The sequence below is a fragment of the Thunnus maccoyii genome, chromosome 15 (assembly GCF_910596095.1).
Source record: "Thunnus maccoyii chromosome 15, fThuMac1.1, whole genome shotgun sequence".
In the NCBI taxonomy this organism is placed as follows: domain Eukaryota; kingdom Metazoa; phylum Chordata; class Actinopteri; order Scombriformes; family Scombridae; genus Thunnus; species Thunnus maccoyii.
This window is the reverse complement of record NC_056547.1, coordinates 18,402,092-18,415,010: the sequence shown is the minus strand read 5'-3', so window position 1 is coordinate 18,415,010 and position 12,919 is coordinate 18,402,092. Positions and strand designations below refer to the sequence as shown.

General features: G+C 40.6%; 1 protein-coding gene across 2 annotated transcripts in view; it reads right to left on the bottom strand.

Annotated features, from left to right (window-relative positions):
* The window catches only part of gabbr2 (gamma-aminobutyric acid (GABA) B receptor, 2), a 190,741-nt gene that overhangs the window by 124,786 nt on the left and 53,036 nt on the right, over nucleotides 1–12,919 (bottom strand). For both annotated transcript variants that reach the window (XM_042435126.1, XM_042435125.1), the window contains exon 2: nucleotides 8,633–8,770. In XM_042435126.1, the coding sequence (XP_042291060.1) occupies nucleotides 8,633–8,707 (75 nt within the window). In that variant the 5' untranslated portion in view covers nucleotides 8,708–8,770. The remainder of the gene's footprint in view (nucleotides 1–8,632; nucleotides 8,771–12,919) is intronic.

The following is a 12,919-nucleotide window of genomic DNA, read 5'->3' as shown; positions in this document are numbered from 1 at the left end:
GTTATGGTTTTAATGGCTTGTAATGGAGCCGGGTACTCTTTGATGTCCAATTGCTCGCCGAGTCCGCCCTTGTTTTTGATATCGTTTCAAAGGATCCTCCTAATGCTGGCCTCAGACAAGCTCACTTCCGACACGAATTTTTGGGTCGATGAGGTACTCGGCCCTGTGATTCTAAAATGTCCCGATACTGGGAAAAATCAGAGATGAAGGCAAGCAGGGTAGCAGCTGTCTTTTGGGGTTATTGTAAAAGATCACTGGTCATGTAGATTAGGTGAAGCTTATTTAAACATCAGTGAGAAGAGAAACAGATTCAATCAGGTTGAACAAGACCTGTAGAAGACCTTGAAGTAATCAGAATAATCTAAAAAGAACTAGTTTACTTAAAGGTGTATTCAGCAATTCTAATCCAATACATTTTTTGTCAAATTCAGCGAATATCTACTCACGGTCTGCTAGCTGTCCATTTTGTGTGTGCGCTGAAAAAAAATCCTGTCATACACAGACCTGCTTCTGTAAATGGGAATGTAAACAAAGTGGCTCGGACCAAGCCAAACAACACTATTCTAGCCAATCAGCAGCAGTTGTCACGAGTTTATTAGTCGGTGGGAAAATTCTCTTGCCGTGGCATCGCTACCCTACAGCTGTCCCATCGCTCTGGATTCCACCATATTTCTCTTTTGGTCAGCTAGCCCAGTCGTTAGTGTCGTTACCTTGTGCATCCATGAATTTGAGGGGTGGAGTCTCTGAAGGAGCACTGAAGGGAGGAGTCTATTTGTTCAGCCGTTTAGTTCAAATGTTAATTTTCTCCAGAATCACTGACTCCACCTTTAAAAGAGTCTTTACACAATACTCACATGCCCATATGTGCATTAAAAGCATCCTTATATCCAATATAAATATTCAAATAAGACAAAGAAACATTACTCCTTGGTGAAAAGTTGTCACTGCTTCATTTTAACAAGTCACATGCCAAAATGGTTGGGAACCACTGATTAACCACAAATGTACATTTATGAGATGATAGGTTTTGCTTTTGTTTTTCTCTTCTTTGCACTCAATCGTTCCTTTTCTTCACACTTCGCTTGTTATTATCCCTGAGCTGATATGTGAGGAACCAATTTTATCATTCAGTGTAGCACCCCATCATGCTGTAAATTATATTCATGTTTTCCTGCATCTTTACCTACTCCGTTCCCTTTTTTTCTACACCTCCAACCCATTTTTCTCCCTCATTTCTTGCTCTCTCTCTTACATGTTTTCTCTCCTAATTTCTTCTCAACTCTTCTTCAATGCAAGAATATCTGTCCAGTAGCCTGAGTCAAATTGCAAATGCATTAGTTTGATTAAGAGGATGTATTTAGGCTCAAAAAGTAAAGCCAGGTCAACCTGCATCTGAATCAAATTAATTTTAGATAGAGATTAATAATCCTCCTTCAAGCAGTTAAGAGTTTCAAGGCTACGAGCACCAGCATAAATTTGATGGGGTTGAGGTGTTTCTTCATTTGACAGAGATTAATAACAAATTCAATTTATCATAGGGTTTTCTTCAAAGCTTTATTTCCATCTCCAACTAAAAGTTGTATATACCCAGCAAGCTCTTCAAAGTGCTATGGACTCTATGACCTAAATAAGGAATATCAAAGCCTGGAAACCCCAAAAGAGAATGAGAGAAACGGGAAAAGAACCAGGATTTGGGGGCACAAAAAACATATCTTACAGTCTTCACAAGATGGGTGTGTATGATAAAGTCCCTGTGCGAAACATCAAAAACAAGCTTGAACTATTAATGTGTCTCATTTGTTTATTGTTGCTGGTGGCTGGCACGTCCCGCACCATCATTAGTGGCGTAAGTATGACACACGGATTTTCTTTTTACTCGCCCTCCTTCAGAAAACTACTGGGGGAACGATAGTACTCGAATGCAAGGGTGGAATTCACCATGTATTCATCTTGTATTCCTTTTGAATGTGTCTCATAGACCTTGGTGTCAAAGAGAGATGTGTTGGTGGTAAAAAAAAAAAAGAAAGAATGAGAGACTGTTTCCATTTGTTGTTTCCACTTCCTTGCAGAAGAGCAGAAACAAAAAGAGATTCTGTCAGAGCTCTTGTTCTTATTGAGTGCGTATGAACTAGCATGTTTATTCAATACGTGACACCAACAGCTACAACCTGTTAACGGGCTGTATTCAACAAATGTTGCTAATTAGCTAATTACTGTGTTTCCTGTCAAATGGCGCACGCTGAACACTGCAAATAGGTACAACAGCGAGTGCAAGCTCATCTTTACAGTAATGCTGGTGCATTCTGCAAGTACAGACGGCATTCACGACTACAAAAAAGCCTGATTAATGCACAGTATAGCATATAATTAATATTCTTTCAGTCTCTTTCTGCCTCTTTTTCGCTTCCAGCAAGAAGAGAGAAATTGTGACAGGCTCGATGAGAAAACACTGCAATTAAGAGGAAGTCCTCTGTGCAGTAGGCTCATTTGTCTTAGAATGAGCTCTACTTTAAATGTCAACATTCGCCATGTTTAACAACATCAACAACATGTCCCAGAAATTATGAGGAGCGCAACCCATAAAAGGGACATCCCCCCCTCACTCACTTTTCAAGCACACAGAAGCGAGTCCCAAACCACTAAAAAAACCAACAGTGACATCGAGTGCTTATCCAGCCGGATTGTGAAGTAGCATTAATCCAGACGTGAACTGGCTGAGACAGAGTGTGGGACACCACTTCCTGTTTCCCCTGGGTCCAGCCCAGCAGCTTTGAGACAGTATGAAAATCTGGCCTAATTGCTACTCTTAAGCATCCTGTCTTTTTCCCTACGGCCATGTCTTGAGTCACACTTACAGGACGAGAGAGAGAGAGAAAGAGAGAGGTCATGAATCCATAAGACTATATGTGCATGCAACCAAATATGTACGTTTTGGGGAGTCATTAAACCTTTAGAGGGCAGTTTACTTGCCCGAGCACACACTCGCACTCACTCACACACAAACACACACAGCACAAAGTTGTGCAACCTCATCCTTACTCACAAAATTAATATATGAAGATCTATTGTGATGCTCACACCATCCCTGCCCTCGCCCTCTGAGATTTTAGCCTAAACTTTTTAAGTCATGAAATATTGATACGGTACACAGGATTTGACGTAAGTGAGGCAGAATACTGCAGTGCTAGGCATCACATGTTTTATTGAAGGCATCCAGTGTAGCACTCACAGAGAGTGAGAGAAAGAAAATAGGAAAAAGAAGACCCTGAAGAGTTGGTGGAGGCTTCAAAAAAAAAAAAGAAGAAGAAGAAGAAGAGAATGCTGCACTGGAAGGAGGCAGCGATGCAACTTCCCTGTCCCTAAATTGCCTGGTTTAATGAAGCATCGACGATCAATACAGCAAGTGCCGAAGAAAAATGGGCCTCATATACAGGTAAATAATAGCTCTATGTAGAGGTCTTGACCATAATACCTTGAGAAGGCTCAGCCACTTTTTCCTCCTCCTAAATATTGGGTTCATTATTCAGTGTCCCTAAAAGATAAATGAATCAAGAGGTTTGGTGATAAAGTTTTGCACACTTTACACTGAGGCACAGGACACCAGGAAATATCTCAACTAACACAAGTAACAGAGAGGTCTGATTTTCTAGTCTTTATTTCCAAAATGTATTATGCATCTATATGCATCAAGTAAATCTTTGAAAGTATTTTTTCCAATATTTGAAAGTTATTTGCTTCTTTTTCATGTTGTTAAACAGTGTAGAAAATAAAAGCATGATATTGAAAAAACCTGCCCTCTACAATATTCACCTCTACAAATCAATTTTGTGAGAATAACGCTCTCTTGTCTTCTTCTTCTCTTCTAAATTACAAGAGGCAAAATGATCGGGAAGCATAATTTTTCATTACACACTTGACGTGGCTGAAAATGAACAGTGCCACCACTGATAGGCCTAATTGGTGAGTGAGAAGGGACCAGCAACTGGCGGGAGGAGGGGGAGGGGGGGGTTGGGGCTATTTCCTGGCACTCAATAAGCCATTTACAGAAAACAGACACCACTGCTGTGGAGGAGAAAAGGACCTCTCGTAAGTCCCAAAAAAATATGAGTAAAGAGAGTGCAGCGTGTTGACCGGGCACAGATACCTGTGCCAGCAAATATTTAAAAAGCTGGCCAAATGCTCTCTGGAATGATGTAATATCATGGTGAGGAGAACACAAGATTAATCACACACCAAGATGGCTGCCAAGAGGATGGCTTCAAGATTCATTGTCTTGCGGAAATAAAAACACAGCAATCAGTGGCATTTGTGGCTGATGGCAGCTCACAAACACAGCTGCGTCTTGCCTCGTTTCTTTGAATTTCAATTTTATGCTATTACAATCTATGTCTGCTCCTATCTGTCTATTACTCCATCATTCCCTCAATCCGCTCCTCACCATCTGTCCATTGGCCCTGGTAGCGTTCTTATCCACCATTTTAATTTGCTTGGGCAGTCATTTTAGCACAAGTACGCTGCATTACACATTTTGACTAGAAGCACAAAGCGGCAGAGCTGTCCGGGAAAGGAGGTCGACAACAACTTTCAGCGGCGTCGCGAAACGTGAGTCAGAATCACAACGTGTGACAAACAGATCAATCCTCGTACAGTACATAAAGAGCTTAACAATATGCTGCTAGCAAACTGATAAGTGTGTAATGCCATCTGTGTGCATGTGTGTGTGTGTGTGTGTGTGTGCATTGGTCAGTGTATGTTACTGTGTGTTAAAGCAAGATTCAGCTTGTGGAGTACTGTATGTGCTGTTATCTTATAGACCACACTGGCTGAGGGTTTCCTACCATGTTGTCTTATGAGTTTTTTATTTTATTATATTATAATGGGACACATTTCAGTAGGACATGATTATTGAGAATGACATTTGTTGTCTTTTTTACTTCTTTGGCATTAACCTGTGCCTTTTTTTGTTATCTGGTATTTCTTCAGCCACATATTCTGAACAGAGTTGGTGGAAATCTTTCGCTGGGTGATAAACTCATTAAAGTAATGTGAGGGGAAACTGTGTGATAATAGAACTGTAATACAGAAGCTGGAGAGTAATTTATTTAGACAGGATCCTTAAATGTGGTGTTCAAAATCTGATTAATGACAAGTTATGAATATTTATAATGGATAAAATGTCATATTTTGGAGGGCGGTTGGCTTGCTACAAGTCTTTGTTTTTCTCATAATCATCTTCTTTCTTTTTTTTTTTTTAGTTTTTGCATTGCAAGAAAGAAACACTACCTGTTGTTTAACAAGCTTTACTGTGTTTTCCCCAGAGTTTGACTAATTTGCCCTGGACAATTGATTTGCTTCTTCAATGTTAATCCTCTACTGCAGTACAAGTAAACATGCTAGCAAGGCTACCAAAAACTAGCCTACTGATGCTTTCAGCTGTCTTGGTCACGTGACCCTTCGTCTTTCAGGTCATAGAAGTCCAGAGGGAGCTTCCTGCTTCTTGCTTGTGTTTTCTTTTAATTCTTCCTTCATCTTTCATAATTAGTATTTGTATCACATCTTATTTGGGAGGTTTCAGCATGCAGTTATTTTAAGACATTATACCACCTGCTAGGAATAAAAAAAAGGCCATTTGCTTATAGTACAAAACTATCTGCACTGATACAACCCTCCTAAAACCTACTCAGTATTTGTATTCAAGTGTATGCATAGAACATAATGAACGGGTACGCAGTGGGAGTTTATTTTTGTTGAGCCTTTCAAAGCTGACTTCATTAGGCATCAACACTGATTGAAAGCTATTTTTATGGGTGTATGATTAAGCTTTTTCCAGGAGTGGTTGTTCTCTCAGCTATCTCTACTGTAGATACTATCTGCCAGCTCCCTGTTTTGATGTGGAAATGATGAGCTTGTTAAGTCTGGCCCATAAAATCACCATGGAAAATTCTGTATTTTCCTTCCACACCGACTCAAGTCTTGCAGATGGGATGCCAGGGCTCGGTAATAAATATACAGGGTGAAAGAATTCACAGTTAAAAAAAAAAAAAAACAGATTCCCGTTCCCGCTTAATGCTGTGTAGGATTCAGAATTTCCAATAATTCTTCCTGCATCCTCCCCTCTTCCTGTATTACTCTCTCACCTCTTCGGTTCGGGGAAGCTCCTGCTTCTCTTACGTCCTTATTTTCACTCCTTTTTTCCTTTGCCTCTGTCAGACAAAAACAGATTCTAGCTAGGAGCGTCGGCTAATGGTCTCCCACCACAGCTGTTGTCAAAGCAGAGAGTTGTGTGTGTGCCTTTCATGAAAACACTGAATACAAACACATTCACATCTACACAATTGCATGTCCGGGATTCACACACGCCACACTAACTGTAAACACATTCAACTAGGAACACATGAAAGTCAATGGGCTCAGAGAGGTTCAGGCCAACAGCTTCAAGTGCACCGACCTGCTCAATAAGTACATAATAACAAAACAGAAAGGTACACAGGAACAAAGAGGCCCTTTTCATTTATACAATAAAATGAGTTTGCATCAAATATAGAAGCCTTTATATCTGTTAAGTGACACCATATTGTGTATTTAAGCTCTATAAAACAACTAAAAGCTATCTGGTGTGTTGTTTACATACAGTGATGCTTCTTTCTGCAGATTCCAGTGCACATTAAAGCTGCTTGGTGAGTCATTCTCTGATGAAGATGTAGCTCAGGTTCTGGAAATACATCTTGCACCTCAGAAACCAAATCTCCTGATTCTGTAGCATCGCTAAACACAATAATAAAACACATGCACATCCAGAATAAACACTCATTTGTTTACAGAGTAACGCACAAACACATTAGCTCTTTGATAAGTAATGATGTTATGATCTAAGTGAGGATGTCAAATATGACAGAATGCATTGCAGCACTTCAATAGACGTCTCTTCTGTTTCAACATGTAATATATCTCCACACTGAGCTGAACAGCAAGCTGATTGGAAAATATCTTTTACCAGAGTGTCCTTGCACCTACATGTTGCTGGTCTAAAAAAAAAAAAAAAGGCAATTTAGCTGCTTCAGACAACAGCAAAGACAGTTACCCTTGGTGTCGGATTCAAGTGTGTATTCTTACGGCATATTCTTTAAACACATTACAGTACATTCTAAGTGTTTTCTCAGTCATTCACCTTTACATTTTTCCCCCAATCACTTTCTGCCTGGCATTCAAGCTGCTTCAGAATGTGTATTTCGGATCAGACCTGCATGACTTTGTTGGTGTTGGTCGGTGTATTGATGGCAAAAAGAGTCTGGTTGGTAAGCTCAAGTGCTCTGGAGAACACACTGTACCAGGCAGAGTGATCTGCAGAGCAGAAGATTGCTCCTGCACTTCTCACAGGTAATCACTGCCAAACAAGCCAATAAATAGAGAGGGGAGCATTCAGACATCCAGAGAGACACACAAGCATTCATGCGTACATGCAAAAAAACAAACCACACACACACACACACACACCACACTGACAAATACTTAAGAGCACTTAAGATTCAACGATGGCTTGAACTCCTCTTTCTAGACCGAAATGATTACCATCAAAAGGAAGCGAACACAGAAACAAAAGATTACTCATCCTTTCATTCCCTCATCCTGCCGATCTTTTCACTCTTGAGTGACCCTGACAAGACAGCGTGCAAAAAGGAACATGAAAAGCAGCAGATTCACAGTAATTGCAAGCGGAAGAAATATGCCACGTAATGTGACATTGAGTTCAAAATGCAGCCTCTTGAATTATGTTATCTCTCCCGAGCACAAGCTTCAATCCTTTCTTATCTGCGCCCGATAACCTTTGTAGGGTTTGCCGCAAATGAAATGTATTCTTTGGAAGCAGGCATTTCCCCTCTTTGGTATTGCAGTACAGTTACATAGTCAAAGAAAGTGCAAGCAGTAACTCAAAATGAGTGGAAGAATGAGTGGTGTTTAATGCCCACAGTGAGCAATCATACAGCTCTACTAATTTAATGGCAGCAGATGCCATTTAGCAAGCAAGAGTGTAATTGAATGATGAAATCTATTTTATGAATATCTAGTTGGTAAAACCATCGACTTGCCTGAGGAGTAACACTTATTATCTCATACTAATGACAAAACACCCAAAAAACATATTGTCAATGAGATCATATGTGTTGCATAAAAACAGCATAATTTGATCATAAGCTTCCCTTCATATACATGTCCATGACTGGAAGTCAAGCTCAAATTTTTAGCAACTGATTTCTGACACTGGTTAACTGGTTCAAGCCATTTTGACTCTGTTCTCTGATTGTTAAATGGAAGGGGGGGTTCTATGGATTAGAGCAATGCCAATTAGTCATTCACCCTGGCAAGGTTAATGAAGGATTAAGCCATGAGTTGGGACCCAGGACCTATCTGCACACCACAAAACTGAGGGACATGATTTTTTTGGAAACTCAATTAAGTAGCAAATTAAGGTTTTCTGATAGTTACACAGAAACATGAAGAAACATCAGACCAGCATGTCTACCCACTAAAACTGTCTGCCATTCATATATACTGTACATATAGGTTGCATACTGTATACACTCACACTCACACACACACACACACACCATAAATGACATATAACTTCTCCTACCTGCACCAGGTTCCAGCCCTCCAAGGACTCTGCAATGATGGAGGTCACAGAGGGGCAGACACCACCAAAGATCATCAGATGTTTGGGACCGTAGCATATGGCATCAAAGAAGGCCCTCAGTCCTTTGGCGTTGTCACACTGCAGACACAGAAAGAGATGGTTTAGGTGGTGGTGGGAGAGAGGTTAAAGGGGGAGAAGAAGTAGACAGAGAGACACAAGGAAGAGAGAGAAAACAGACATTTTACAATTAGTTTTTTATGTAAAATCAGGGGAAAAGGGAAAAAATGTAGAGTCATACGAGGGGGGAGACCCAAAAATTCCCGCGAGCAATATATAGCAGCGGAGTAGGGTGTAGTGATTGGATTAGCCGCTATGTAGCGTATGCCTACAGCTTGGTGAAACTAAAATTGGGACTCAAAAGGAGAAGATTCACCACCATGGAAGAAATCCAGGATGAATCGCAGATTTTCTTATTTATTTCTAATTTAGGAATAAAGTTGAGCAAAAACAAGGGAGGATACAGGAGGAGATATGAAATGGTAACATTAGATATTCCAGTCTATTTTTGGGTTCCTGTGCAGCTCGCAAGAGAAGAAGCCGATTGCTAATTTTGCTTTGCAAACCCTACACCCCAAATCTAAACACGGAGACCTTATGCAAAATGATAGAGTATATCTGTTAAGTTTATATCAGTAAGTACTATAACATTTTTGATAGTTTGAGTTATCAGTCGACAAAATGAGGGCAATAGTCAAAACTCATTCAGTCAGTCAAAGAATTAATAATTAAAAACTGTACGAGAAAAACTGCTGAGCTCACAAGGTCATTGTACTTTGACATATCGTTATGGATGCACTGCAAAGACAAAACAGTGTCAGTTCACTATAATGTATACTGTTTTTGAAAAATGATGTGACATTTAAATAACATTTATCTTGTAATACTCTCCGAGCACTGCGGCACATGCTAACATAATTGCAGCTTTGTGTGCGTGTTTTGAAACCATCATGTAAAAACAATGTAGCTCACAGACTGCAGGAGAGGGCCCCCGCTCTGATCCAATGTTACAGAATGCAGCCATTTCACGTCACTATAGCAACCGGAGAAAAAGAGTGTGTGAAAGGGAGAGAGACAGAGAGAGACAGAGAGAGAGAGAGAGACGAGGGAAGAGAGGGGAAAAAAAAACAGTGTAGGTTCCTATTGATTGCTACATGAACTGGCTAACTGGTTTTGCTGTGATTCCCTGATTTCCACAGTTTGTAATGATATTCCTATCAGCAGTAAACACTTCCCCCCTCGGTCCTCTATTATTGCCACTCAATTCACACTCAATTCAGGATGTGTTCCTGTGAGCAGCTGATAGATAGATGGACCGACTGACTGAATGGCAGGTGGTGTGTGTGTGTGTTTGTGCCTTCTGACACAGTCCATCTCATCTGGAGAGTCATTTGACCTTGTTAGCCATCAGCCGGCAACTGAATGAGATTTCCCACTGAACAACAGCACAGCGGGCCCTCCACAGCGTAGATTGAAAAACTGAAAATCGAATAGGACTGTATGTTTTGATCTGTTGGTAACTTTATTAAGAGCGTGCAAGCGTCATGGCTGCGGGGTTGACACGAGTTTCATCTTGTGGTCTTATCTTGTCGTTTCAATTTTTTTGAGACCGGTATGATAGTCCTTGAACCCTAAATGTATTACTGTAGCTGTGTAAGTTAAAGTCAGGAGCACAGGAGTTCCTTGCAAGTCATACTATGCACTGGTACAGCTATCTCCTGCATTGCACTCAAACCTCCACAGTCAGATGTAATCATGTGCTGAGATTTAAGTCATTAGATTCATATTGTGTGTATGTCTTTCTATTTTTGAAGTAGAAGACCAGCCACTAGTAAAAAACACACTTTTCCCCTGTACATGCTGGTAGAGACCAATGTATATTGTAATGCCAGTCAAAAATAAGACTAGATTGCGGATATGCCTCAGGTGAAATGAGAGGGAGAAGATGTGATTAGACACAGTAGGGATTCCTTATCCTGGCCACACAGCTGAATAAAACAGCAGGCTATTAAAGAAGATATCCCATTTGCATACTCTTATCATTCATTTCTCTCCAGCTGGCCATAACAAGGTGGGTTGGTAGGATTGCGTCTCTCAGTTGGTTACCATGCAACAGAAAAGAAATGTGGGCAACTAAACTTGTCAACCTGAGTACAATAAACCTTGGTGATGTTGCAGGTTTAAGCTGATTTATTACAGAGACTGACAATGTAGCGTAGGTGGTAAAGAATGGTTATGTTCCTCACTCCCCCCCTGCAGCAAATAAAAGTGTTTTACAGCATTTGAAACGCAACAACAGTCGACATTCGTGCGCATGTGTGTGTGTGTGCATGCGAGCACGTGCAAGAATGTGATTTTAAGCTAAGCTAGGGCTCTCTGTGACCACACAGAGAACTGCTATTTTCTCCATGAATCGATGATCAGTTGGTCTATGAAATGTAAGAAAATAGTGAGAAATTCCCATCACTATTTCCTCAAACCCAAGGCAACATCTCCAAACAGCTTGTCTTGTCCAAACAATGGTCTAAAATTACCATCACATAAAACAAAGAAGAGCAACTAATGATCGACTAATTGATCAATCAATTGTTTTAGCTCTAGTCATAGACAGTATGTCATTTTCATAACCTGCAGTCAGATGACTACAGAAGTTAAGGTAAGTAATTAAAAATGACCAAACATGGAACCTCCATCTTCTTCATAGAGAAAAGAGCACAGAGATAAAGAGAAAGCAAAGCAGCTTCAAGCAAAGCTAAACAACAACAAAAAAAAAATCCATCTTTTTCCTTTCTTCTCTTGTTCACTGTTCACCCCTCCGCCCCCATTCATCCTTTCCTACTTTTGCCGGGCACACATGCACACAATCTGTTGTGACTGCTCACAGAGCCTTGACCGGTGTGTTGTCATGCCAACGGTGTGACTATCCACACTTTGTGTGCTAAATGAGGGAGGAGGCCGCGGCAGGGCCGGTGTAGCGATGGCTATATTTAGCCTCTCATTAGGTAGCACAACCACTCAGACATTAATCAATACTTATTCAGCTATGGAGACGCTGTAAAGCTTAATGCCAGATAGACAAAGAGGGATAAAGGGGAGCGTGGCAGCGGAATATAATGGGACACAAAGAGTAAGAAGACATGGAGATAGTGAAGGTGAGGGTGGGAGAAAGGGAAGAAACAAGCAGTTGAATAGAGGGAGAGAAAGACAAGAGTGAAAAGGTATTAGCCTGACATTAAGCATGCACTAATAATGCCAAGTCAACCAGTATTATAAACCTGCCCTCTATTATAATCCCACAATGGAGTAATTCATGACCGTGAGATTGATTCAATGGCGCTCTATGATGCTCAGCAGCTGCACAGTGCCCTTCAGATTTGCCTACAGTCCATCAATTATGGAAGAAAAACAACTGATATCATATCTCAGGCTATTTTTAATTGATTATTGAATCTTTGCTTAAGTCATTTTATTCTGGTACATGAGCTACTCCCTCCCTCCTTCTTTTTCCTTGTTTCACCATTACTCCTGCATATCCTTTTTCAACAGTACTGAGATATTTATGTATTTTTCTGGGATTCCAAAGCAGTCACTGAGAGGTTTGGATACAGGCTTACATCCAAATATTACCCAAGAAATATGCCCTAAATAAGGTATAAATGCAGACAAATATGAAACATAAATAAGTTCTAAAGAAAAAACTGGTACAATGAGGAAGGTATAGCAGCACTTAAAGGACCAGTCTGTAGGATTTAGTGGCATCTAGCGGTGAGGTTGTAGATTGCAACCAACTGAATCCCCCTCCCCCTCCCGTTCCAAGCGTGTAGGAGAACCTACGGTGGTGGCAAAAACTCACGGAAGGCCTTCTCTAGTGTTTATGTCTGTTCTGGGCTACTGTAGAAACATGGCGGTGCAACATGGCGGTCTCCGTGAAAGAGGACCCGCTCCCTATGTAAATATAAAGGGCTCATTCTAAGGTAACGAAAACAAGATTCTTATTTTCAGGTGATTATACACTAATTAAAACATACTTAAGAATATTATATTCTATGTCTATGTGTATATTTTACACATTGCACCTTTAACTCCCAAGTCGAGCAGCAAGAAATACTACAGCACTTTATTTCCCTCTGCCCCAGTCTGAAATCTAATTCCTGGCATTTGGAGGCCATTTGGAGCAGATCGATGGGGTTAACGCCCGTAGTAATCTGTTTGACCCCCTTGGGAGATGGC